The 26,589-nt window shown below is 43.3% G+C and overlaps 1 protein-coding gene across 1 annotated transcript in view; it reads right to left on the bottom strand.

Annotated features, from left to right (window-relative positions):
- Positions 1 to 26,589, bottom strand: part of CTNNA3 (catenin alpha 3) — a 1,024,091-nt gene that overhangs the window by 984,341 nt on the left and 13,161 nt on the right. The window contains exon 3 of the mRNA XM_065408662.1: positions 2,210 to 2,376. Coding sequence (XP_065264734.1) covers positions 2,210 to 2,376 — 167 coding nt within the window. The remainder of the gene's footprint in view (positions 1 to 2,209; positions 2,377 to 26,589) is intronic.

The following is a 26,589-nucleotide window of genomic DNA, read 5'->3' as shown; positions in this document are numbered from 1 at the left end:
ATCTGGAGCAAAAATCTGTCTGGGGATTGCTCCTGCTTTGAGCAGGGGGTTGGACTAGATGACCTCCCTTCCAACCCTGATATTCTATAGACATTTCTATACCAGATCAAGCCAATGGTCCAGCTAGCATATCTCCAACAACTGCCAATGCTGGATGCTTCAAAGGAAACATTAAAATCTCCATTATGCCTTTCACAGTGAAATAGTATACCCTGGAGACATTCCTTCCTGGTCTCATTTGAGGCCAGATTCTGATTCTCTTGCTCCCACTGAGTAGTACCTTACTCCACATGTAGTCCCACTGAAGTCAATGGGTCTACCTGTGGAGTAAGGTGTGATGCTGTATGGGCAGCCTGGAGGACAGTCACACACCCCACTGCAGAAGTCACAGAGGTCATGGAAAGTCATTGAATCCATGACTTCCGCAATCTCTGTGACAGACACAGAGCCCTAAACATGAGCTACCAAAGACACGCACTGAGCCGGGGGGGGGGGGGGGGGGGGGGAGGGAGAAGCTCCAGGAAAAGAATCTGAAAGAACTATATGTAATTAGCCTACAAAATATATTTAAGCAACATGATACTGGTAACTGTTTAAGTATTGGAAGTCACAAAGCAAAAACAGAGAGAAAAGCTCTTTACACAGGATACCAGTATTAAAACAGGTAGTAATGGAATTAATTGAAAGAATGAATCTAGCTTATCTAATAGCACAGCATCTTGACATTAAGATCAACAAAAGTGTGGAACAATTTGCCTAATGAGGCAATAATAGCACATTACTAAGCATCTTTAAGCAGACGTTAAACGTAAGAAAATAGAATAAGGCTCTCTGTCCTTGATGGAGGGGGCAAAAAATGATGATACAAGAGGCCCCCCTCCAAAACTCATCATCTGATGCTATGATGAGTATAACTGAAGTACCTTATTCACTTGTTTAAAAAGGAAAGTTATTAAGCACTTTTTCCACTGTTCAGCCTTGAAGGGTGGTCTAAATTGGAGGGGTTTTTAAAAAAACTTGAGTTAATTGATTGCCAGTTAACTTGACTGGCACATGCTAACTCAGCAAACAAGATGCTCAGTTTTACTGCCACAAATATCAAGGAATTTCAAAGTCACATGCGTGACTAGTCACAAGAACTGAGAGCAAGGCCTGGTACCAACAGTGAAAGGAAAGGGGAAAGGTGGCTTATCCAGCCAGCTGGGGATTCTCCACTGTAGAGGAAGCATGAATGCTATAAAGCCAGCTCTGTACTACCAATCCCTTCTGGCCTTGGCAAAGTGCACGGCTGCAGTAGAAGAGGTATGGCCAGAGCACAAGTGCACTCTGGTAATATCTGGGTGCTGGAATGGTCCCTTGGGAGCTGCTGAAGCTGGGTGATAATTAGAGCAGCCCTGAGGCATCTCTAACTTGTGACACAGCCAAACAACCCCAGGATAGGGCATGTGTGTGTATAAGTGGGCACCTTTGCCCAACCTCATTCCTTGCTACCTGAAAAATGCATGTTGAAATTGCACCTGGACTCATCCAGATAGGAAACAAAAATATGTAACTTATCTGACCATCATAATTATCAACACAGCTCTGATTTCAAATGTATGCCACCAACCTATAGTTCAAAAAGAACACCAGAAATGTATTAATTGAATACATTTCAACAAATAAATTCAGGGAAATAATCTCAAGATATTCTGGAAGAAGAATTTTCTCCTATTTAGCAGTCACCAATAAACTGGAAACAATGGCAGTTTTATAGTAACTTATAACGTTTCACATAATCAACTAGGGAATATAAAATAATGCAACTTAAAATGTCACTGTAGGGGGTCTATATTTATTTCCTCTCAGTGGCTCCATATCAAATTTGTTCAGTTTACAGGATTTTTTTTCTAACTGCCAACTTCACCTAGTATCTGCATTGCGTTTGGTCTCATGTACTTTCACCAATAAGAGACTTTTCCATTGTAGCTGGGTTGCAAATTCTGTTGGTGATGTATGATTAAGAGGAGAAGCCAGCTCACTCTCCCACACCAGTGATTGTATTAGCTCTGCACGGTAGGAGGAGTAGAAAGTGATTACAAACTTTTTTGTGAAGAAATTAAACATATGTGACCTGATACACATATGAAAAAAGTATGTTGCATCAGAAGATGCCATTTGCAGTTACTTCTCTGACCAGTCATACTGAATTAGTGCAGATTCTACTTACCACTGTTAAATGTTGCAATAGGTATACCACATCAATCATGTCTGCCAGAATCAGAAGTCTAGTGACAGCAGCCAGAAGGAAGCGTGCTGCTTGAACAACAGCTTTCCTTTTAGGCAGATAACAGGGATCATTGGTAAATTCCCTTGCTGATGCACTTAAAGCTTCACCTGCAAAATAAATCCACAAATTCTCTTAGGGTACATTCCAAAGCTACAAATGTTAGGCAACATAATTTAACTGCATCAATTATTTGGCATATTGAAAATGTTGTCAGTTGAACTGGCATGTTATTAATACCTTACAAAGAGGATCATAGACAATTTTCTCAGCTAACCCAGATCATGCACAGGTGTTCTGTATGACACTTACCTGGCTTTGCAGTGCTGTGGAAGAGATGTTCCATGGAGATATTTTATATACATATGAGAGAGAGGGCTCCCTCACTGAACACCATTGTAATCTAAGGGAAAGAGCACTGGAAGCCAGAAGGCCATGAGTTCTAAGTTTCTCTCTTCTACTCACTGCTGTTCATATTTATGCACTTTGAAATCCTTACTGCTGATCAATGGCTCATACCCTGATCATGGGGGGGAAGAAAGTATCATATCGCCCATAAATTAATGGAAAGATTCTAACAGGTCTAGAAATAGAACCCATGTTTTAATTATTACAGGCTGAATTTTCATACACTCAGGTCACACGGCCTCTCAGACAGAATGTGCCAGATCTATGTATCGTAATCACTGCTTTTGGCATTAGACCACACGCCCCTCCAACAGCAGGAACAGAACCCAGGAATCTGGAAGGCCAACATTTTTCTGCTCTATAGAAAGTTATTGCATAATCCATGGGTAAAGTGTGGGTCACATTCTCCTCTAGGAGCTAGTCCACAGAAGATGAGACACCTTTAGTTTAAGTGGGAAAGATCTGTGCAGAGAATTTGAAGATCCTGACTTAAAATCCCACTATCAAATACATGCAGGAAATCTCTTTTATGTCTGCAAATGATGGAATTTTTGTTTTTTTAGTTTTCTTCTTAAACAACTGTTATTTTAAATTGACACATGCATCAATCAAATCAAATGTGTGCAAACTACAAACTCTATCATACATCATCTAGATAACCAAAACTATCATCTCTAACCTAATGCCAGTCATAACCCCCTCCATAACAGCAGCATCCACTGTGTACCAATCCTGGTGTAATAGGTCAGCCAGCTCCTAGTTTAATTAGCCCTGCCCTACCACACCAGTGCTTAAAAAGGGAGGAAGCCCAGCAATTTGGGGCTGGTGGTGGAGAAGAGCAGTTAAACTGGAGAGAAGAGCTAGTTCCCATGGCAGGTCCCTGGAACAAGGAGCCAACGTCAAGGGAGGCAGACCTGGGGCTGATGTTCCACAAAGAGAACAGGGAACTGAAGAGAAGCCAAGGAGGGGTGGAAAACTATTGTGTTTTATTGGAACCTGGACTTCCAGGAGGGAAAAGCCTGGAGAATCAATGACACATTAAGAGTGAGGAGAATCTGCTCAACATTTTAGATGTCTATACACAAATCCAAGGAGCATGAGGTATAAAAGCAGGAACTGGAAGTATTAGTACATAACCTAAATTATTACTTAATGGCATCACTGAGACTTGGTGAGATAAGTCTCCTGGCTGGAATACTGGTATAGAAGGGATAGCTTATTTTAGTTCAGGAAGAACAGGAAGGGGGGAAAGGGAGTTGATGTTGCATTGTACATCAAGAATATATACACTTGTTCTGAGGTCCAGAAAAAAAAAGGCAAACCAGATGACAGTCTTTGGGTGAAAGTAGGGGGGGGGGGGAACAAAGATGATATAGTAGGTTATAGACCACCAAATCAGGAGGAGGTGGAGGATGAACAGGAGGATAGTACACAGGAAAGTCAGAGGGAAGAAGGAGCAAGCATTAATTCCTGGGGTGAGCGGGCAAGCTTGTTTCTGTGTGGGTTTTCTTTTGGCTTACTTAAAATTTACAGTGTGGTTTGTTGGGGATTGTGTGTTTGGGGACTGTGTGGAAATGGGGGCCAGAGGCCTCCTAGCTGGCAGCTGAATGGACACTAGCAAGGCTCTAGCCTCCTGCCCTTTTCATCACCCTTCCCCTGAGTGTTAACAAGGGGGCAGGGCTGACCCAAGAGAGAAGGGCTTAATAGACAGGCACTAAGCAACCAAGGGGAGCTAGCGAACACGAGAGTTTGAGAGGGAGGCTTTAGGAGGGAGAAAGTATAAAAATCAGCATGGTTCGAAAAGCCCACATAGCCAGTGACAACACTGCTCTTTGCTCCTCCTCCTGTGCCTACATCCAGACAGGGAACCCAACCATGGATGCCTTTATCCAGGCCCTGCTGTGGATTTGCAGAGACTGTGGCCTTCATTTCCCTGTTACATCCAGTGGGAAAGGTGCCTTCCGGTAGAATCTCTCAGGAAGCAGGTGAGCGCTACAGGAGGTGGTGGCTAGGGTGAGGAGCATCCATGCACATGAGGAATTAACTGAAAATATGCATATGGAGTTCTCCAAGGTTGAGGAAGAAATCCATCTGGAGAGGACTTCAGTAGTGCCACCATGGGAGGAGGAAATGGCTCCTTCGCAGCGAGGAGGCTGGCTGCTGGTTACTTCTGGTAGCAGACACCACTCAATCCCTGCTCCCAAAACTGCTCCAAACTAAATGAGGGTCAGCAATATAATACTGTTGCAAAAAAAAAAAACACCCCAAACATTATTATGGGATGTATTAACTGGAGTGTTGTAAGTAAGACACAAGAAGTAATTTTTCCACTCTACTCAACACTAGTGAGTCCTCACCTGGGGTATTGAGTCCAGTTTTTGGCACCATGATTTAGGAAAGACATGAACAAATTGGAGAGAGAGTCCAGAGAAGAGCAACAAAAGTGATAAAAGGTTTAGAAAACCTGACCTATGAAAAAAGGTTAAAAACCTGGGCATGTTTAGTATTGAGAAAAGAAGACTGAGGAAGGACCTAATAACAGTCTTCAAAAATGTTAAGGACTGTTATAAAGAGGATGTGATCAATAGTTCTCCATGTCCACTGAAGATAGGATGAGAAGTAATGGGCTTAATATATAGCAAGAGAGATTTAGGTTAGAGTTTTTCCTAATATCTACCTATAAAGATAATAAGGCTCTGGAATACTCTTCCAAGTAAGGTTGTGGAATCCCCCTCATTGGAGCTTTTTAAGAATGGGTTGGACAGGCACCTGTTAGGGATGGTCTAGATATACTTAGTCCTGCATCAGTGCAGGGGGCTGGACCAAATGACCTCTCAAGGTCCTTCTGGTGATTCTATAAGAACTGTGAGTTGAGCCCAGGAGGGGAAATTTTTTTATGCTAACTTGGAACTATTGTTGAAGGTGGTGTTTATTTTGGGATGTTGTGTACCCTGGAAGGGGACTGAACTTTTATGTGGCCTGGCGAAGACCCAGATGGAGGTGACCAACAGAAGGAGATGACCAAGGGAAAGATCCAGCAGGTCCACATCCAGTCACAAGGGAACACTGTCCTGTGAGTTGCTTCTGTGCACATGGGGCTTATTCTGGGGCAGGATCCTAGGACACCCTGCTCATGTAAAACCTTGTTTTGCTGAAGCTTTTGGATGTATCTGAAACCTTTCAAGAAAAAGTATTGGGGTTTTATTATACTACTAAGACAACACACTTGTGAGCTACTATGCGCACAAACTGAGCAGTGCAGGTGCAAGGAATAAAATCCCAGGATACAGGAAAATATTGGACTGGTGTGTGTTATTGCATCAGTCAATGGAAGTTTAGTGCTTCCTCCGCTCAGTATTACGTCATTATGAGCTACCTTGTGCATTTAATACACAACCCTGTGATAGGATGATGAGGCAGTAGCCAGGTTGCTATGGGGGTCTCAGCATGAATTTCAGGCAACTGCCTATTGCAGAGAGAGTTTGCCACCTTTTTTCAGGGTAAAGCATATATCTCCCTCCATTTCTAACCATATCTAGTGGATGGATCCATGGCCTTGCCCTCACACCCTGTTCCCTTGAGGAAGGCTAGCACTGCAAGAACATAGGAAAACATAGTTCCTGTGCTCTCCAGCCTTTCAGACTCAGTCAGACACAATGATTTCATCTACAATGGCATTTTTCTTAAATTTCTCCCAATTTGCACTGCCATTAGTGTAGCTCCATGAGTGGGAGCAACAATAAAAGCACTAAAAAATAAGTCCCTTATAGCTTTATCACTGTCATCCTTACCCATTCTGAGCAGATTTGATGGAATAGTGGCAAAAATGCCAGCAATCAGTTTACACTGCTACGTCCACCTTTGCTATAACAAGTTTTTAGTAGTGGTGCAGCTCTGGGAGAATTTAAGAAAAATGCCAACATAGAAACATCTAATCTCACACTCTGTAGCTGAACTGGAAAATCCTTGCTGTACAAGGGCAAAGGGTTATAACATTCTGCCCACTAAAATGCTCTACATCAGCAGAAGCTAAAGCCAGATCTGAAATCCTAAAATTAATAGTTTTGCTAGCTAAAAATCAAACGATACCATTAAAGGTAAGTGTAGCCTATTAAGAGACTACAAATACTTGAAGGAAATTCTTGATGTGTCAAATGACTGTTTATTTTAAAGATGCCTTTAGAAATACTGGCTAGTCTTAAGTGTAAACAAGCTGTTACTTTAAATATCTATGATCTTGATCTATAATATGCCAAGAGTGCTAATAATATTAATTTAACCATAAGAATACAAGAATCCTTGGAGTATATGTAAAGAGAAAAAAGTCACTAGGAATCATTTCGCTCCCTTTATTTCTGTACTTTATAAGCTGATATTTTAAGATAATTCATATTTCAATATATTATTCAATATTTATCTTAGCTTCAAAATATCTTTTCCAATTAGAAATACCTTGAAGATAATACATTTGACATTACACAGAATTTGCCATCTCTTCTTTAGCTACTATCATTAAAATGAAACCTTTTATCATTTAAAAATAGGCAAAAAAAATCTTCACTTAGGGACCAGTTCTGTAGAGAACAGGGTGACCAGATCACCCAGGTCAAATATCGGGACGCGGCGGGGGGGGGGGGAAGGTGGCGGGGGGGGGGGGAAAAAACCTCCTCCACAAGCGCTGGAGGGAGGCCCCGGAGACGCAGGGGGAGCGGGGTGCTGTGAGTGAGAGTCCAGCCTGGCCCCAAGCAGGCAGGACTCAGTCGGGAGGTAGGGAGAGTAGGGGGGCGGCCCGCGGGGCCAGGCGGTGGCTGTTCTCCCCCCCTGGGCAGCGGGACTCGGGAGCAGCTGCTGCTGCAGCTCCCACTGCCGCGGGGGGAGGAAGCGGCCGCTGGCCAAACTCGGCAGCTGCGGCTGCGGCTCTGGCGCCCGGTCCCGAACCCCCCGAGCCTGGGCCTGCTGTGGCGATCCAGCGCGCACGCTGCGCCCAGCCCCTGGCCGGTCGCGTCTGGGCTGGCTGCCCAGCTGGTGCAATCCCGCGGCGGCCCCGGAGTGGGGGCAGCAGGCCCCAGCCCCCCCGTCCCGCTTGGGTCCCGCAGGGGAACGAACGGGCCTGGGCTGCCGATGCCTCCACCCCGGGCCGCCGCGGGATTGCACCAGCTGGGCAGCAGCCCAGACGCGACTGGCCAGGGGCTAGGCGCAGCGTGCGCGCTGCTGGGTCCCCGCAGCAGGCCCAGGCTCGGGGGGTTCGGGCCCGGGCGCCAGAGCCGCAGCCGCCGAGCTTGGCCATCAGCCGCTTCCACCCCCCGCGGCAGTGGGAGCTGCAGCAGCGGCTGCTCCCGAGTCCCGCTGCCCAGGGGGGGAGAACAGCCGCCGCCTGGCCCCGCGGGCCGCCCCCCTACTCTCCCTACCGCCCGACTGAGTCCTGCCTGCTCGGGGCCAGGCCGGACTCTCACTCACCCCGGCCCCGCACTTCCCCTGCGTCTCCGGGGCCTCCCTCCAGCGCTTGTGGAGGGAGGAGGAATGGTGAGCCTGGGGAAGAGGCGGGGATTTGGGAAGGGAGCCAATGGGGGAAGGAGGAGGCGGAGTCGGGGCGGGGGGGGGCACAAGCACTTCCGGGCTCCGGAGCATTTGCTTGTTTGTCCAGTGTCCCAACCTAACATCGGTCGGGACGCGGGACAAGCAAGCAAATATCGGGACAGTCCCGATAAAATCGGGACATCTAGTCACCCTAGTAGAGAACAAGTGTTCATTAAAGTTGTATATTATAAACAGAAAGTGAAGCTTGCTTATAGTTAGGACCCTACCAAATTCATGGTCCATTTTGGTCAATTTCACAGTCTTAGGATTTTAAAAATCATACATTTCATGATTTCAGCTATTTAAATTGGAAATGTCATGGTGTTGTGATTGTAGGGGTCCTGGAGTTGGAGGGGGTCACAAGGTAGGTGGGGTCGCAGTACTGCTACCCTTACTTCTGCACTGCTGCAGGTGGCGGGCTGCCTTTACAGCCCAGCTCTGAAGGCAGAGCCACCGCCAGCAGCAGTGCAGAAGAAAGGATTGCATTGCCACCCTTACTTCTGCACTGCTGCTGGTGGGGCACTTCCTTCAGAGCTGGGCGCTCGGCCAACAGCCACCGCTCTCCAGCCACCCAGATCTGAAGGCAGCACAGAAGTAAGGGTGGCAATACCACGAGCCCCCTAAAATAACCTTGCAACCCCCTGTAATTCCCTTTTGGGTCAGGACCCCCAATTTGAGAAACACTGGCCTCCCATGAAATCTGTATAGTGTAGGGTAAAAGCACACAAGACCAGATTTCCTGAGGGGAGACTCGATTTCACAGTCTGTGATGTGTTTTTCATGGCTGTGAATTTGATAGGGCCCTACTTATAGTTAGTTCAGTTTATTGAAATTTTAATTCTAGGGTGAAGTTCAGTTCAACATGAAATTCAGCCCTATGTACTGAACTAAAATTTGTCTCATTTTAAAATGTGTTCTCACTGTTCTCCAGTTACATATTTAACATACATATTCAAATAAAAAAAAATCACACTAATTTCTGATGTGGTTTTGGTATCTGCAACCTCAAGAACTACTAGAGCAAAAAACCCAGGGGTACCGTATTTTCAGATGGTATAAAGAATTACAGTAGAACCTCAGAGTTACGAACTAACCAGTTAACCACACACCTCATTTGGAACCGGAAGCACACAATCAGGCAGCAGCAGAAAAAAAAAGCAAATACAGTACAGTACTGTGTTAAACCTAACTACTAAAAAAAATATAAAGGGAAAGCAGCATTTTTCTTCTGCATTAGTAAAGTTTCAAAGCTGTAATAAGTCAATGTTCAGTGTAAACTTTTGAAAGAACAACCATAATGTTTTGTTCAGAGTTACGAACAACCTCCTTTCCCAAGGTGTTCGTAACTGAGGTTCTACTGTAAATCTGTACTTCTACCAGTTGGTGAAATACTGTATCCCAGCTGTTCAGATCAAGTCAGAAAATTAGTGCTTCTCATAATCTGTAAGAAACACTTCTCCAGACCAGTAGTAATGCTTTCTGGACTGATAATTGTTTCCAAGCGTCAGATCTAGACCAATGATCAGAAAAAAGGAAGAGGTAGAAAACCTGTTCACATACACATTTATAGATACATTCATTAGAACTGATTGCTGCAAAATGAGGATGATAATAATTAAATCCTAATTCGTTTTTTTATGATGTTTTAGTACAATAACTCTAGAAACTCAAGGTGAATTCATAAGGAAATACTATGCATTAAAATCCCAGTGCACTGTAAACTAAACCCTTCTCATTTCATTTGTCTTGTGACTTCAGATAGAAAAAAACCTTTTGAAATTCTGAGAATGAGTAGTTTAAATGAATAACCTGACATACTGTCTCAATTTTATTTTCATTCTATTTAACTGCTGCCCATTCACCTTGCCAATTACTGATGTTGAATATATTAAGTTTGACATTCTCTCTTTCAGGAGGTAAAAATACAAGTTAACATTACATCTTTATGTATTCACAATGTGTACACTATGTTAATTCATGCCATTACAACAGTCATAGTTTAACACATTTGCACAAATACAGGAAACTGGTACATGCAGCATTTTAATACAACAGTAAAGTTTAACAATACAGATTTATGGTCCAATTAAAATATAAGGCTTGAATTTTAAACAGCTACCCACCTGGGTCTCCAAGGATTCATCCCCAAGTGAGGGTGCAAACTACTGACAGAAATGAACATACATTTAGGGGCTTTTTAAAAAAATGTTTTAAGTGTTTATGTCAAGGGGGGGGGGAATAGTATGCAGTATAATGACTTGTTATACATTTACTTGTGAGGATGGCATTGGACCAGATTCACCGATATGCTTTGTGCCATTCCAGCAAAGCAAAGCAGCCATAAACTCAGCTTAACTGGCGGGTTAAACTAGGTTTACAGCTGCTTTACATTATCAAAGCAGCCAAAGAGTAGCTGTGAATCTAGCCCATTATATTTAAGTAATGTATAAATGTTCTGTTAAATATTACACTGATATAAAGGAGAGGCAAGTCACTACACTGGGTCTGGTTTTCCAGTGACTCGCACTTCCCACACCAAGCAACTGCTGCAGCTTTGAAGAGCTGTTATTGAGAGCTAATAGGTTTAGTGGAGCACAACAGAGAATTTAGGGAAAAGATAAGGGGGAGAGAGAAAAACTGATGTAGGGAGACAAGTGGGAGAGAGAGAAAAAATAATTGGTTGGAAAGGGGGAAATAATTGTGTTTGGTGGAAGAGGATGTATGATTAGTCAAGGATGAATGGTGAGTCAGTGGATTAATGACTGAGTGGGGGTAAGTGGTGGTTGAGTGGGTCAGGGAATGAGTTAGGGAGGTGTCACAGTGTCTGAATGAGCTGATGTAGGGAGAAGGGAAATCGTTGCAATATTTTGCTAAAATTTCCTAGGCTTGACAGCCACAGACAGCTCCCCAAATCCCACTCACACAAAGGGTGGGTTTGTTTCCCCCCTCACTCAGAATAGCTCAGCCTGACATGCAAACGACTTGTCCAGTCTTGAGGTTATGCACATAAGACCAGGTACTCTGTGGGCTGAATAGGAACCTAAACCATTATTTTGTTGGAAAATTCAAGAGATTTTCCTATGGATAACAGAATTGAAACTGGAAGACCAATTATTTGAAATGCCCTTTGTCTTTTTAACTTAATGCTGTTTGTAAAATGTGTCAAATTACATGAATTTAGTTAAATACCTCTGCTTCCAATTTAAATGTAATAGTTAATCACTGCACAGAATTTTAGCAACCACAGTGCTTTGATGAAATATGGTATAAAACCAGGTTTGTAATTCATTCCTTATTCATGTCCAGGAGTTTTGGTTTTTTAATCTCTACTCAGGTGTGAGTCAGAGCTAGACAACCCCTTATAATACACAGAATATGATTGCAGTGATTCCAGCCAAGCTTGAAAAAGTGAATGATGCTAGTATTTTCTCAACAGGAATCCAACTTGATGGTGAAGCTAGACTGTGACCCTGACAATACCACCATGTCACAATGTCTGGAATGGTTCACGACTGAGTGCCAACCTCAGAGCAGACGGTCGAAAAGCAAGGCTGACATTCCAAACCAGCTGTATGTTCCATAATTAGATTTCACCAAACCAGTAACAAATATGAACTCCTGGATCACAACAACAGTCTTACTATGGAGTCAGTCGCCTTGGGCTCTCCAGTCTACCTAGTAACCCAGGCAAGCTGAACTAAGTGATAAACAGTCACTTACAAAGATCACAAAATATTCAGATTGCTCCCAGTCTCAAGAGACCAGTCATTTACCCGAGGTCAATTTGTACTTTAGATCTCACACCAAAGACAACACTTATAAGCCAATCCTATTGTAAAACTAACTAAGGATTTATTAACTGAGGAGAGGGGCCGAAATGAGTGTTATTTACTGGTTAAAGCTGGCAACATATACACACAAATGAGTTACAGTGTATGGTTCCAAAAAGGTGACAGAGTTGTAGTAATCTGTCAGTACTGAAGAACTTTTAGGGCTAACCCAGGTTGACCCTGGTGATCTCAGCTTTTGTTTCCTAGCTCCCTCCCTGTGAGTGTCCAAACAGCAAAGAGATTTATTTTCATGTCAGCTATCTTTATTTCCTTCTTCCAGAATTCAAGCTGATGGGATGAGCTGTCTCACATGTAGCACCTTTATGGGTTTAACAGGACCATCAACCCAATCTTTGTATCATATTGTTTCATGATGGCCCACATAATTTTGATAGTATTTCTTGATGGATGGGGGAAGCACTCTTTCGACCTGGGCTAACAGGTGCAGAACAGGCATTTTTACAGTTATAAAGTAAACCTTACATATTACCTTATAGCATGGGATACAGATGTTACAAATAAGATTAATGCATGCAGCAACTGACAAGCATTTTATAGAGACTAAACATTTTAACACATCCCTGCAAGTCTAATACCTATCTTGAACAATACTAACATACAAGTGAGCTGGTTTGGTTTCCAGCTATGAATTTGTCAGTGCTTACCTGATGCTTACAGCCTGGGCAAGAACTGGCACCTGGTCTGCCAGCATCACAAGCCACATGGACTTTTATTCATATTGAATCAAACCACTGACATGACAGTGAATGCATGAGTGCAGGCAGGTTCAAAAGCACCTAAAATAGGTTACAATAGCTTAAGTGGTGTAACCAGCATCCTAGAGGCTTTCAGGAATAGTTCAAAGGGAGAGTTACTGGACCTAGATTGAGAGGGCCAAGAGGAATGGGTATAGAATGGAAGAGGAGCCAGAAAAAGAAGGTATGTGAGGCAAGGAAAGGAGATATGAGCAAGTAATACAAGTAGTAGGAAGAACACCACACACACACACACACACACACACACACAAGCTATCCCACATACAGGGTGTTAAAAACTGTCCTAAAATGCAACAAACAGCCAACAGCACCACACAATATCACCTCCCTCCTGCTTCACCATAATATGCCATAAAGATGGAGCAGCTGTTATTTCTCACTGCTTCCAATTGTCACCAACAATGAGAATGATTGCCAGCACAGAGACAAGGATGACAATACCAAGCTGTGTGTAAATGTATGTGTGAACTTACACTAGGTGGGTCAGTAACAGAACAACTAGTGGTAAAAATACAGTCCAGCCACAGGCAGTAGTAGCACCCTTACTAATCCCTACCCTAGAGTAAGGATGTCAAAAAAGCAACATGGAAAGACCCCAGGAAACAAAGCAACCATGAGTCTACCACATTTTGCAGTTCACAGATAACTGACAGAACTGCTTGCCACTGGCTGGCTGTTAGCCAATGGCAAGCAGAACTCTGTCTGTCTGGATTCCTATACAGTGCACAACAATGTCTGAGTGCTTCCCAAGAGATAACCAAAAATCACATTAGGGTAGTGATCTAATACTCCTTCCTGCTTCAGACAAGGCAGTCAAGACTAGAGGGGGTTTTCTTAGTTGTTTTAACCTACTTCCTTCTCTATCTCCTCCATCTGTTCCACCTACTTCTCTCCTCTCTCTTCCTGTAGATGTATAGGTCTACTCTGCAGCACCCCCTACTGGTCCTTGTTAGCTCAGCAGCACCTGTCCTCTGTTTCCTTTCTCCCCAGGCATTTTAACATACAACCAGGGCTAGAGTCACATAATAAACCCCTTCTCAGGACTAGTTTATTAGCACATAGTAATTATAAAACTGTCTTTTCCCATCCTCTCAGTGGGACAGACACAGTCTCTCTTCAGGCAAACACAGTCCCTCTTCCCTCTGGTATCTTAAATTGCCCAGAACCAAAACATAAGCCTCATCCATGTTCCCGTTAGAACCATAAGGATACTCAGGACCCTTTTCCTGGATTGCAGTCTCCCTAACTTTCAGGCTGGCTCCTTGAAGGTTTACTAGACTGCTTCTTTTAGGAGCTCCCCAGCTTTCTAGAAGGCCTTCAGCCCCTGATGAAGCTCCGGTGCCCTCCTTTTAATCAATCAGGTAATTAAGTTCAGGTGTAATGGCATCAACTCTCACTTAAGGGCCAGTCACCCCATAACACACCCTTTTTGCTTTCTCTCTTTTTTTTTTTTTTTTTTTTTGGTCACATCCTATTTTTAGGTGCAGCTGTGGGGAAGTGAAGTTGAAGGCAGTGAATTTGTAGTTATTCGTCTCTCCACCCACAAGGAGTTCCAAACATTTGGTCCGGTTGCCAAGGAATTCCTGTCACCCACTCATGAATTTCATACTTGATGCTGACAACTTTATAGTTCCTGAGGAACATAGTTGTCAAGGGACCTCATCGTCTCAATGAGAGAGTTGCCCGCTGAGGTATGTGGGACCAGTTACATGGAAGGCTTTGAAGAGTAGCACCAAGACCTTGAATTTGTCCTGGTATTCCCAGTGTAATGAGCAAAGCACCAGTTTGATGGGCTCTTTACAGCTGGTCTTTCAGGTAGGTGGATTGCTGCAATCTGTACTAACTGAAGCTATTTTATTTTATATTTTTACATATATAGGCATAGTGTGGTAGTCCAACCTGGAGGTCACAAAGGTATCACTGTGAGCAGTTCCATATCTGATACAGTCTTCTGGCTAATTGTGGATGGAGGAAAGCATGTTCGCTTTTCTCGTTCTTTGTGTCCAGTAGCAGCAAGGTGTCTAGCAATACACCTATGCTGCACTCCGGTGTGACAATCTGAGGCCTTTGATGGAGGATGAGATACTAGTTGCTAGATCTTCAAAGTGTTTTTGCTTCCCACAAACATGTTCAACTTGCCCACGTTTCAGTTTCAGCCAGTTAGAAAATGGTGCAAAGGGAAAAAGATGGGGCTCCTCTGCATAATACTGGCATTTGATACCATTGAGTTTCCCACAGCAGCTACATGTAGAGGTTAAAGGATGTATACACCAGATGTCTGCTGCCACTCAAGGCTTTCCAGCCCTGTTCAGACACCTGTTTGTTCTGTTGCATGGCAATTATTTAAATCCTTCACACTAGGAATCTCCACCTCCACTCTGCAAACTGCTGGTTGCCTATTGTGTAATCAGAACTGTCACTTACACCCCATTGACACTTCCTGGGCCAAGTTCTTCATTACTTACCTTACCTGCATGGGGGTGCCTGATCCAATGTCCACTAGAATCATTGGCATCTTTTTTTCCATTGACTCCTGTCGACTTTGGATCAGGCCTTGGCTGTAGGAAAGGAGGTAAGAACAGAGGTGACTTTAAGCTACAATTATGCCCTGTGAATTCTGACCTGAGTGGGGCTCCATATGAGTTCAGGGTCCACTAGTGCAGATCTCATTGCAGGAGCAGGGGGCCTGAGCTCTGTCTTATTTTGGGGGGCTCACGGGGGAATAAGAGTATAGTATAAATCATAAGCCACTGTCCCATTCCTTTGAGCAAATTTCTTTATGATACCATCTCCAGTTTTTCCTACAGCAATGAGTAATTTTTTTGAAATACCTTTTTTGAGTACAGTGAAATTGTTTCCTCATGTATTTTCTTTGATAAGAACACATTGTATAGGAAAATTCAAAATGTCAGATCCAGATTTTCTCATTTCTTTTCAAACAGTAACAGAACTATGCTATAGTTATTTCTAAGCGATTATGTTATTTATGACAAAGCTTATCTAAGAACCCACTTGTGACATGATAGCAGCTAAACGCATGCGCCATCAACACGGCAATAGATGGAAATAATGTAGGCAACAGCTGTTGTCTTTGAGACCATATATAGCCTGTAATTAATAGCAAGAAATACCAAACATTTTAGCTAAGCCTGAACAGATCTGTTTGGAAAAAAAATTATCACATATCCACAAGAGTCATTATCCTAGTGATAAACTACATTGTTGTTCTATTTTAAAAATAACACTGGTCTACAATTTTTGAGAAGTCGTCTGCTTCAGAGATAAAATGTGCTATTTATTATGTATTTTGATGTGTTGAATTCAAATATGACAATTAAAACAACTGATTGGCTACTGTTTCTAAGATATTTAAGTTTTTACATTTTATGTCTATGTATATTGTGTAGATAGTAGAGTTTTAATCAAACTGTAAACCTAGGTCTTTTCGTGTGTTTATGGTTGCTTTACATGATAATATTTCACCTGTCCTATTTATGTAACACTTTAAAAATCAGCAAAAGGGTTATATAAATAAAATTTATTATGAAACAAAAGGCAAAAAACTATTCTGTACATAGTTTAGTCCTATTCAGTGTCTACTCGGTGCTTCTTGGCTTGTCTCTTGTATTCATTAAATGGAGCATCTCTTGTCACTGTCCAGCAATAGTCTGCAAGCATTGATGGGCTCCATTTGCCCTGATAGCATTTCTCCATTGTTGCAATGTCCTGGTGAAATCGCTCGCCGTGCTTGTCGCTCACTGCTCCGCAGTTCGGTGGAAAAAAATGTAGATGAGAGTGCAAAAAATGTATCTTTAGTGACATGTTGCAACCAAGGCTTTTGTATGCCTTGAGGAGGTTTTCCACCAACAACTTGTAGTTGTCTGCCTTGTTGTTTCCGAGAAAATTTATTGCCACTAACTGGAAGGCTTTCCATGGGGGGAGGGATAGCTCAGTGGTTTGAGCATTGGCCTGCTAAACCCACAGTTGTGAGTTCAATCCTTGAGGGGGCCACCTAGGGATCTGGGGCAAAATCAGTACCTGGTCCTGCTAGTGAAGGCAGGGGGCTGGACTTGATGACCTTTCAAGGTCCCTTCCAGTTCTAGGAGATAGGATATCTTTCTTTCTTTATTTATTTATTTATTTTCCTTGCCACGCAGTGCATGGTCAAATGCATCATCTCAAAGAAGTTCACGAATCTGAGGACCAACAAAGACACCTTCCTTTATCTTAGCTTCACTTAACCTTGGAAATTTTCCACGGAGGTACTTGAAAGCTGCTTGTGTTTTGTCAATGGCCTTGACAAAATTCTTCATCAGACCCAGCTTGATGTGTAAGGGTGGTAACAAAATCTTCCTTGATTCAATAAGTGGTGGATGCTGAACACTTTTCCTCCCAGGCTCCAATGACTGTCGGAGTGGCCAATCTTTCTTGATGTAGTGGGAATCTCTTGCACGACTATCCCATTCGCAGAGGAAACAGCAGTACTTTGTGTATCCAGTCTGCAGACCAAGCAAGAGAGCAACAACCTTCAAATCGCCACAAAGCTGCCACTGATGTTGGTCATAGTTTATGCACCTCAAAAGTTGTTTCATGTTGTCATAGGTTTCCTTCATATGGACTGCATGACCAACTGGAATTGCTGGCAAAACATTGCCATTATGCAGTAAAACAGCTTTAAGACTCGTCTTCGATGAATCAATGAACAGTCTCCACTCATCTGGATCGTGAACGATGTTGAGGGCTGCCATCACACCATCAATGTTGTTGCAGACTACAAGATCACCTTCCATGAAGAAGAATGGGACAAGATCCTTTTGACGGTCACGGAACATGGAAACCCTAACATCACCTGCCAGGAGATTCCACTGCTGTAGTCTGGAGCCCAACAGCTCTGCCTTACTCTTGGGTAGTTCCAAATCCCTGACAAGGTCATTCAGTTCACCTTGTGTTATGAGGTGTGGTTCAGAGGAGGAGGATGGGAGAAAATGTGGGTCCTGTGACATTGATGGTTCAGGATCAGAAGTTTCATCCTCTTCCTCGTCTGACTCAAGTGAGAATGATTCTGGTGCATCAGGAACCGGCAGTCCTTCTCCATGGGGTACTGGGCGTATAGCTGATGGAATGTTTGGATAATGCACAGTCCACTTTTTCTTCTTTGACACACCTTTCCCAACTGGAGGCACCATGCAGAAGTAACAATTGCTGGTATGATCTGTTGGCTCTCTCCAAATCATTGGCACTGCAAAAGGCATAGATTTCCTTTTCCTGTTCAACCACTGGCGAAGATTTGTTGCACAAGTGTTGCAGCATATGTGTGGGGCCCACCTCTTGTCCTGATCTCCAATTTTGCAGCCAAAATAAAGGTGATAGGCTTTCTTAACCATAGTGGTTATACTGTGCTTTTGTGATGCAAAAGTCACTTCACCACAAACATAGCAGAAGTTATCTGCACTGTTCACACAAGTACGAGGCATCTCTGCTCACTTTGGCTAAACAGAAATGTGTCCCTTTGCAAAGTCAAACACTGACAAATAAGAGAGCACGACACTGTATGATTTCTAGAGCTGATATAGGGCAATTTGTTCAGCAGAGTGATGTAAGCTTCGTTATGATTGCATCATCCATGACTTCTAGGAATAACATGATGCAATTCATATCATGTATGACGCAATACCAGCTTCAGATTGCATCATTCATTGTTTTGCCTAAAAAGCAAGTACTGTCCAAACCCAGTCATAGATTTATTCATAGATCCAGTCAAAGATGTATTTTAGTCATTTCTGGTTTAAATTGAGATCCCTTCCCTTTATAACTCACTTATCCTCCGCCATTCCCAAGTCAAGGGTCGTATATACTGACCCAATAGCATATCTTGAAAACTAGAGCCAATCAACAATTTTAAGCATCATTTTCGTTCTCAGTGACCCAGAATTAGTAAAGTTTGACTACATTTATTTCAGAAGCATTTTGGCTGTAGAGCAGTGTAATTAAATATCAGCTCAAACCAAGTTTAAATGCAAACTGTAGTTTGATACTTACAATCTAAAATGTTTGTTAAAGAAAAAAGAGGAGTAGTTCAATGTATACAAGTCAATTTTTTTCTTGAGTAATAATATACAGGATTCCAAAAGTGAGTCCAGCACCTCTATGCTGGTCTTCACCAGTCAAAAGAAACCAGGATCAGACTCATGTGTCACAATTCACAAATTCCTCAGCACTTACAGAACCTTATTGAGTGACATCAGCTGAAATGAGAGACTGCATTTGTACCTTCTTGCTGTTGGTCTGCAACTAAGGGACAGATAACTTAGCTCAGTCCAAATCCAAGTTATCCAGATAATTTTAAAATTCCAGTATGATCACCACATAGAAACTGAAGCTAGTTGCAGACACGTTATAATTTATGAAAAGTCATACAAATAAATTACTTGGCTGTCACCATAAAAAATGATGCCCAGAGAAAATTAAAAACTGTATGCTGTGACATACATGATGTGTGCCCACCTACATACATAGCTTATCAGGATTTATGATGTACATCTTCCAAAGACACTAAAGTAAATAACATAAGACCTCTAACAGCAGCAGAATGTGACATGAGTAATAGGCAATGAAGTTATGATCTAGGTGGCATACCACAAGTTAAACCCAATATACAGCTGCAAAGAACTAAAAATGTTTGCAGTGTTAACAAACTAGCATGTATTGTACTGTAGTTCAGCTCCTTAATATTAACTTGAACAGTTCAACAAATCCTTGGAGGAAAATTGCCTGTGAACACTTAATTGGTCATTGTATAATAATAGGAGATAACCCTGAATTAACTTTCTTTTAAAATGTATGAGCTGTAGGTAATCTACTTTATGTATTTATTTTTGTAGTCATCTCTGGTCTTGGCTCAGAGTCAATAAATAATTTCAAAGTCTGAAATATTTCTATATTATCTATGTATAAAAGTCAATAAAACTATGTTTTCTTATCTTGTGTTACATGACTGGAATTGATGGGCTAAAATGTTAAGAGTGCTCCATAATGAGTGATTTTTTTAAAAGGCCTCAGCTGAGTATGTGTGACCGTTAATAATATCTGACATTCATCTTTTCATGCTAAAAGTTCAGATGCCATAAACATTCCACACAAGTTCTGAAATGCAGCCATTCCTTGAGTAGAAGGAGGCAAGTAACCAGTGACTCCTACTCTGCATAGCAGTGGAGGCTTGGAAAGTATTGGCCAAGTATAACAAGGCAAAACCCCTATTCCTAATCTTTCATGTCCACAAAGAGCAGATAAGACTGATTTTTAAGTTTTCATCTAAAAGACTTAGGCCCTGATTCAGGAAAGCATCCCTATTCAAAGACAAAACACTTAAGTGTATGCTGAACTATAAGCATGTGCTTAAGTCCCACTGAACTCAATGGGTGAAACTCTGGCTTTGTTGAAATCAATGGCAAAACTCACCTTAATTTCAACAAGTCAGGATTTCACTAGGGTGTTTACGAGCTTCTCTGAATTGGAGCCCAGTTTGCTGTAACTGCATGCTATTCAGTTTATCAATGGCTCCTCAGAAAAGGTCAAAGATGACTTTTTGGGGATAGAAGTCTGTTATTCCAGAGGGTAAAGTATCCCAAAGCTTGAAGCTTAGCACACTCAGGGTATGTCCACACTGCAGTCTGAAGTGTGATTGCAGCACAGGTAGACATGCCTACTCTAGCTTCACCCATGCTAGCATGACTAAAACTAGCAGTGTAGATGCAGCAGCCCAGGTTTTGGCATGGACTAACAAGGTGCATATGTACTTCGCATTCTCAGAATATCTGTACAGCCTGTTCTGAAGCGCATGCCACCACTTCTACACTGCTATTTTTAGCCGTGATAGCATTGGGTGAAGCTAACATAGGTATGTCTACTGATGCTACAGTCACACATTGAACTGCAGTGTAGACATATCCTGGAGGGGAATGTCTTAGGGTATGTTAAGACTGTTTTAACTACACCTATTTCTTTCTGCTTTTATAAAGTTTGTTTGTAAATTGCCAACTGTATGGCTATCGCAAAAAGCACGGTGTGCCACTGAGATGTTTGGTAATTATGTCAGTCTACAGGACTGTTTAGATCATAAGTTCAATAGCTACATAAATTACCTTTAACATATATTTGAAAAATATGTAAAGTGGAATACAATAGCTTATGAAGTGTTCTCTAAAAATTAAATATGCAAATTAGCAGAAGAGCTAACTGAAACTGAGAGATGTTGGTATCAAAGTGGCTTTTAAGAAATTGATGCACACTAAAAACAAAAAAAAACATGCTGTAGATCTAGAGAATTGCTGCAATAGATAATGGACCAAATTCTGCCATGACTTACACTCTATGCAACCTTACAGAATTTAGTGGGGGTTATCTGGGATATAACCCACAGAAGAATTTTATTCAGTATGTAGCAAAGGATTAGCTTGTATGACAACTTTTTATTTTTCTCTAAAGAGGTCAATGCTAAGTTTCTGTCTGACTTCCAAATTACTTTTTAAAAATGTGCCAAATACTACTTTTATTTCCACTATAACATCACTAGGTTGCCCCTCTGCAAGTGAATAGAATTTGGCCCATCTTTTTTTCACATTAGTGGAACCTACATGACTCTTTAGGGAGTTAAAACTCTACTGCACTGAGAGTCTATTGGTCTGGTCTTATGTATATGTTCAGTATTATGGTTGAGCTCCTGATTGCTATGAGTCCCCGGCATCACTCTCCTTGGTCTCACTCCATGCTGTAACCTAAAACCAATGTCTGAGTACGCAGACCTCGGTGAACTCTGTTAATCTATTTACCATAAAAATAACCCATTTTTCAATTAAATGTGAGCAACCCTAAATATTACACAAAATCAGATGTACGTGACTAGAGAGGTGCTAAACTCAGTGCATTGACATGAGGTTCAGTGAGTGTGAATGCAAAAACTAAAAAACACCTCAGCGGAAACAGTCAAGGTTTACTTGGTTTTATGTCAGAAACTATGTAAACCTGACAATTTTTGTATGGGATCCACTTAAATCCATAATTTCCCCCTAACACCTCTTCCCCTAGCCTCATCAGGTAGGGAGAAAAAAAACCCCAGAATCCTAAACCTCAGAAGAGCCAATGGGAAGAAGACTGCAGTGAGAGCCCCCTTCCCAGTCCTGAACTTTTCAGGGAATGTTTGACTGGTCAGGCATTTCTGTACTGGTTCATGAAAGGGACTGGGAAGTCCTTCCACCCCAAACCCACCAAGCAAACATCCTCATTCTTTAGCAGCAAGAGGAAAGAGTACACACACATCAGAGGGAGCTATATAATTATCTTCTTCCAAATAAGATAATGAGAAATTGGTTCCTCATACTCATCTCTGTTAATTTAACCAGATTCAGTCTGATCAAAGCATGACCATCTTTTTACATTATTTTAAGCAAGCTGTAAGATCACATGTTCATTTCAATTAATTACATAACCAAGAAAGGTAACGAGGGGAGATGAGACTGACATCACAGCAAATACAGGAACCAGATCCTTCAAAACAAAAAGGTGCAACTGCTTCCTGAGAGATTTATATAGATGGATTCTACACAGGTGAAATATGCATGACTTTCACAGAGGCGACATTGGTTAAACAAGTATTGTTTTGTTGTATAACAGTTAGTGACAAAAATAACAGAGGAGATTTTCCAAGGCACAAATGGCTGTTAGGCACACAATTCCCTCTGTGCCTTTGAAAATCCTAGCCAACAAAATTAATGAATGAATGGTGTCAGTTGGGTAAAACCTTGTTATGGGTTGAGTTAAAACCTTACTGATAGGTGCGAACTCACTCTTCAGTTAATGTAACTGATAAGCCCCTACCTAAAACAAAAAGGAGTATGAGAATCTGCCCAGAAGCTTTTGCTGAGTATTGTTGTGAGTGGGTGTAGAAATCGATTTTATACAGTCGATTGCGTATGTCCACACTAAGCGCATTAAGTCGGCGGAGTGCGTCCTCACTACCATGGCTAGCATTGACTTACGGAGCAGTGCACTGTGGGTAGCTATCCCACAGTTCCCGCAGTCTCCACTGCCCATTGGAATTCTGGGATAAGCTCCCAATGCCTGATGAGGCAAAAACATTGTCGCAGGTGGTTTTGGGTACATGTTGTCAGTCACCCCTCCCTCCGTGAAAGCAACGGCGGACAATCCTTTCGCACCTTTTTTCCTGAGTTACCCGTGCAGACGCCATATCACGGCAAGAATGGAGCCCACTCAGCTTACAATCACTGCTGCTGTTGTGAGCATTGTAAACACCTTGCGCATTGTTCTGGAGTATATGCAGAACCGGGTTTAGAGACGCCAGCACGAGTTGGATTTTGATGAGGACATGGACACAGACGTTCCTGAAAGCACGGGCTGTGGCAATTGGGACATCATGGCAGCACTGGGGCTGGTTGATACAGTGGAACGCCGATTCTGGGCCAGGCAAACAAGCACAGACTGGTGGGACCGCATAGTGTTGCAGGTATGCGATGATTCACAGTGGCTGCGAAACTTTCGCATGCGTAAGTCCACTTTCCTGGAACTCTGTGAGTTGCTTTCCCCCACCTTGAAGTGCAGGAATACCAAGATGAAAGCTGCCCTGACAGTTGAGAAGCAAGTGGTGATAGTCCTGTGGAAGCTTGCAATGCCTGACTGCTACCGGTCAGTCGGGAATCAATTTGGAGTGGACAAGTCTACTGTGGGGGTTGCTGTGATCCAAGTAGCCAATGCAATCATTGACATTCTGTTATCAAGGGTAGTGACTTTGGGAAATGTGCAGGTCATAGTGGATGACTCTGCAGCAATGGGGGTCCCTAAATGTGGTGGGGCGATAGACGGAACGCATATCCCCATCTTGGCACTGGACCACCTTGCCAACCAGTACATAAACCGCAAGGGGTACTTCTCAATGGTGCTAAAAGCACTGGTGGATTACAAGGGATGTTTCACCGACATCAACGTGGGATGGCCGGGAAAGGTGCATGACGCTCGCATATTTAGGAACTCCGGGCTGTTCAAGCAGCTGCAAGAAGGGACTTACTTCCCAGACCAGAAAATTACTGTTGGGGATGTTGAAATGCCTATAGTTATCCTTGGGGACCCGCCTACCCCTTGCTCCCATGGCTCATGAATCCTTACACAGGCAGCCTGGACAGTAGTAAGGAGCAGTTCAACTATAGGCTGAGCAAGTGCAGAATGGTGGTAGAATGTGCCTTTGGATGTTTAAATGCTCACTGGCACAGTTTACTGACTCGGTTAGACCTCAGCGAAACCAATATTCCCATTGTTATTGCTGCTTGCTGTGTGCTCCATAATATTTGTGAGAGTAAGGGGGAGACGTTTATGGCGGGGTGGGAGGTTGAGGCAAATCGCCTGGCGTCCGATTTTGAACAGCCAGACACCAGGGCAATTAGAAGAGCACAGCAAGGCGGGCTACGCATCAGAGAGGCTTTGAAAACCAGTTTCATGACTGGCCAGGCTTCGGTGTGACTGTTGTGTGTGTTTCTCCTTGATGCAACCCGCCCCCTTTGTTGATTTTAATTCCCTGTAAGCCAACCACCCTCCCCCCTTCAAACTAAAGTAACTATTGTTTTGAAACCATGCATTCTTTCTTTCTTAATTAAAAAAAATGAGATAATGGACAAGGTAGCCCGGGTGGGGTGGGGGAGGAGGGAAGGACAAGGCCACATTTTTTATTGTAGCCACACTAAAAATCAAACTGTTTGAATGACAGCCTTCTGTTACTTGGGCCATCCTCGGAGTGGAGTGGCTGGGTGCCCAGAGCCTCCCCACTCGCGTTCTTGGGCGTCTGGGTGAAGCGGATATGGAACTTGGGGAGGAGGGCATGCAGTTATACAGTGGATTCAGTGGGGGTCTGTGCTCTTGTTGGCTTTCTTGCAGCTCCAACAGATGGTTCATCATGTCCGTTTGCTCCCCGATTAGCCTCAGCATCGCATCCTACCTCCGCTCTTCGCACTCACTTAATTCTTTCCTGGCCTCTGCCACTGAATGCCTCCATGCATTAAGCTGTGCCCTGTCAGTACGGGGGGGGGGGGGGGGGGAATGCATGAGTTTGGAAAACATGTCATCGCGAGTGCGTTTTTTTCGCCTTCTAATCTGCAATAACCTCAGGGATGGAGATGATATGGGGAGTGTATGGGGAAACATTTGCACCTGGGGGGAGATAAAAAGGGAGAGTAAAATTTAAGATGATACATTTCTGAGAACAAAAGGGAGACTCTTTCACAGTGAATCAAGCAATTCACAGCAGACAGCACATGTGCTTTAGGTAGAAGGTCACATTTTGCCTTTTATATTGAGCCCCTGCTGGTATGGTGACACATCACACATGGCTGGGCAACAGAATTTGGTTTCCAGGCAGCCATGGTAAGCCAAAGGGTACAAGGGTTTGGCTTCCAACGCCTTCATAACATGTGAGAATGAGGAGCGCCCTCCTTTCCCAGAGCAAGCAATGGGTTGGGTTTCACATTTAAAAGGAGGGGCTGCAGTTTTCGGGTGGATGTGCAGCACACACCTACCCCCACCCCGCGGCTATTCTCTGGGATGATCCCTATTAGCCAAGCACAAACAGCCCAGCATGAACAGGGTCCTTTTACTGTTCCCTTACAAAACTTCCCTTATTTCAACCAGGTGACCATGAACGATATCACTCTACTGAGGCTAACACAGAAAGATATAGACCGAATGTTGCTTGAATGCGACCAAAACCCAGGACCATTCGCTGCCATGCTTTGTGCTGCAATGATTCCAGAATACTTGCTACTGGCTTGGCATGGTAAAGTGTCCTACCGTGGAGGACGAAATAAGGCAGCCCTCCCCAGAACCTCCAGGACTGCTTCATGGAGATGTCCCTGGAGGATTCCCGCTCCATCCCCAGACATGTGAACAGACCTTTCCAGTAGCTGTACTGGCTGCGAATGCATCCCAGTTCTTCAGGGCAAATCAAATATTAAACACTACTGCTTTTAAACCCTGTACTGTAGTTACAAATGTGCACTCACCAGAGGTGCCTTCTCTGGCTTCAGGATCGGGGATCCAGCCTTGGAAGGGTATTGGCTCCACAGTGAAGAAAAGTTCCTGGCTGCCGGGGAGAACGGATTCACCGCTTGCTTGCTGCGCATTTTCCTCCTCCTCCTCTTCCTCATCCGCAAAATCCTCCTCTCTGTTGCGTGAGACTCCCCCCTTGCAGGTGTCCACAGACAGTGGTGGGATAGTGGTAGGGTCCCCACCTAGAATGTCATGCAGCTGGTCATAGAAGCGGCATGTATAGGTCTCTGACCCGGAGCGACCTTTTGCCTCCTTTGTCTTTTGGTAGGCTTGCCTGAGCTCCTTAACTGTCACACGGCACTGCTGTGTGTCCCTGGTATAGCCTCTGTCCAATATGCCCTGTGAGCTTTTGGCAAATATATTTGCATTTCTTCTTTTTGATCGGAGTTCGGCCTGCACAGATGCTTCTCCACATACAGCAATCAGATCCAGTGTCTCCCTTTCGGTCCATGCTGGAGTTCGTTTGCGATTCTGGGGGGACTGCATGGTCACCAGTGCTGCCGCCATGCTGACCAAACAGGAAATGAAATTCAAAAGTTCCCAGGGCTTTTCCTACGTACCTGGCTAATGCATCGGAGTTCAAAGTGCTGTCCAGAGCGGTCACAATGGAGCACTCTGGGATAGCTCC

This window comes from Emys orbicularis, chromosome 7 (assembly GCF_028017835.1).
Source record: "Emys orbicularis isolate rEmyOrb1 chromosome 7, rEmyOrb1.hap1, whole genome shotgun sequence".
NCBI classification, from domain to species: Eukaryota; Metazoa; Chordata; order Testudines; family Emydidae; genus Emys; species Emys orbicularis.
This window is presented reverse-complemented; position numbering and strand designations above follow the sequence as displayed.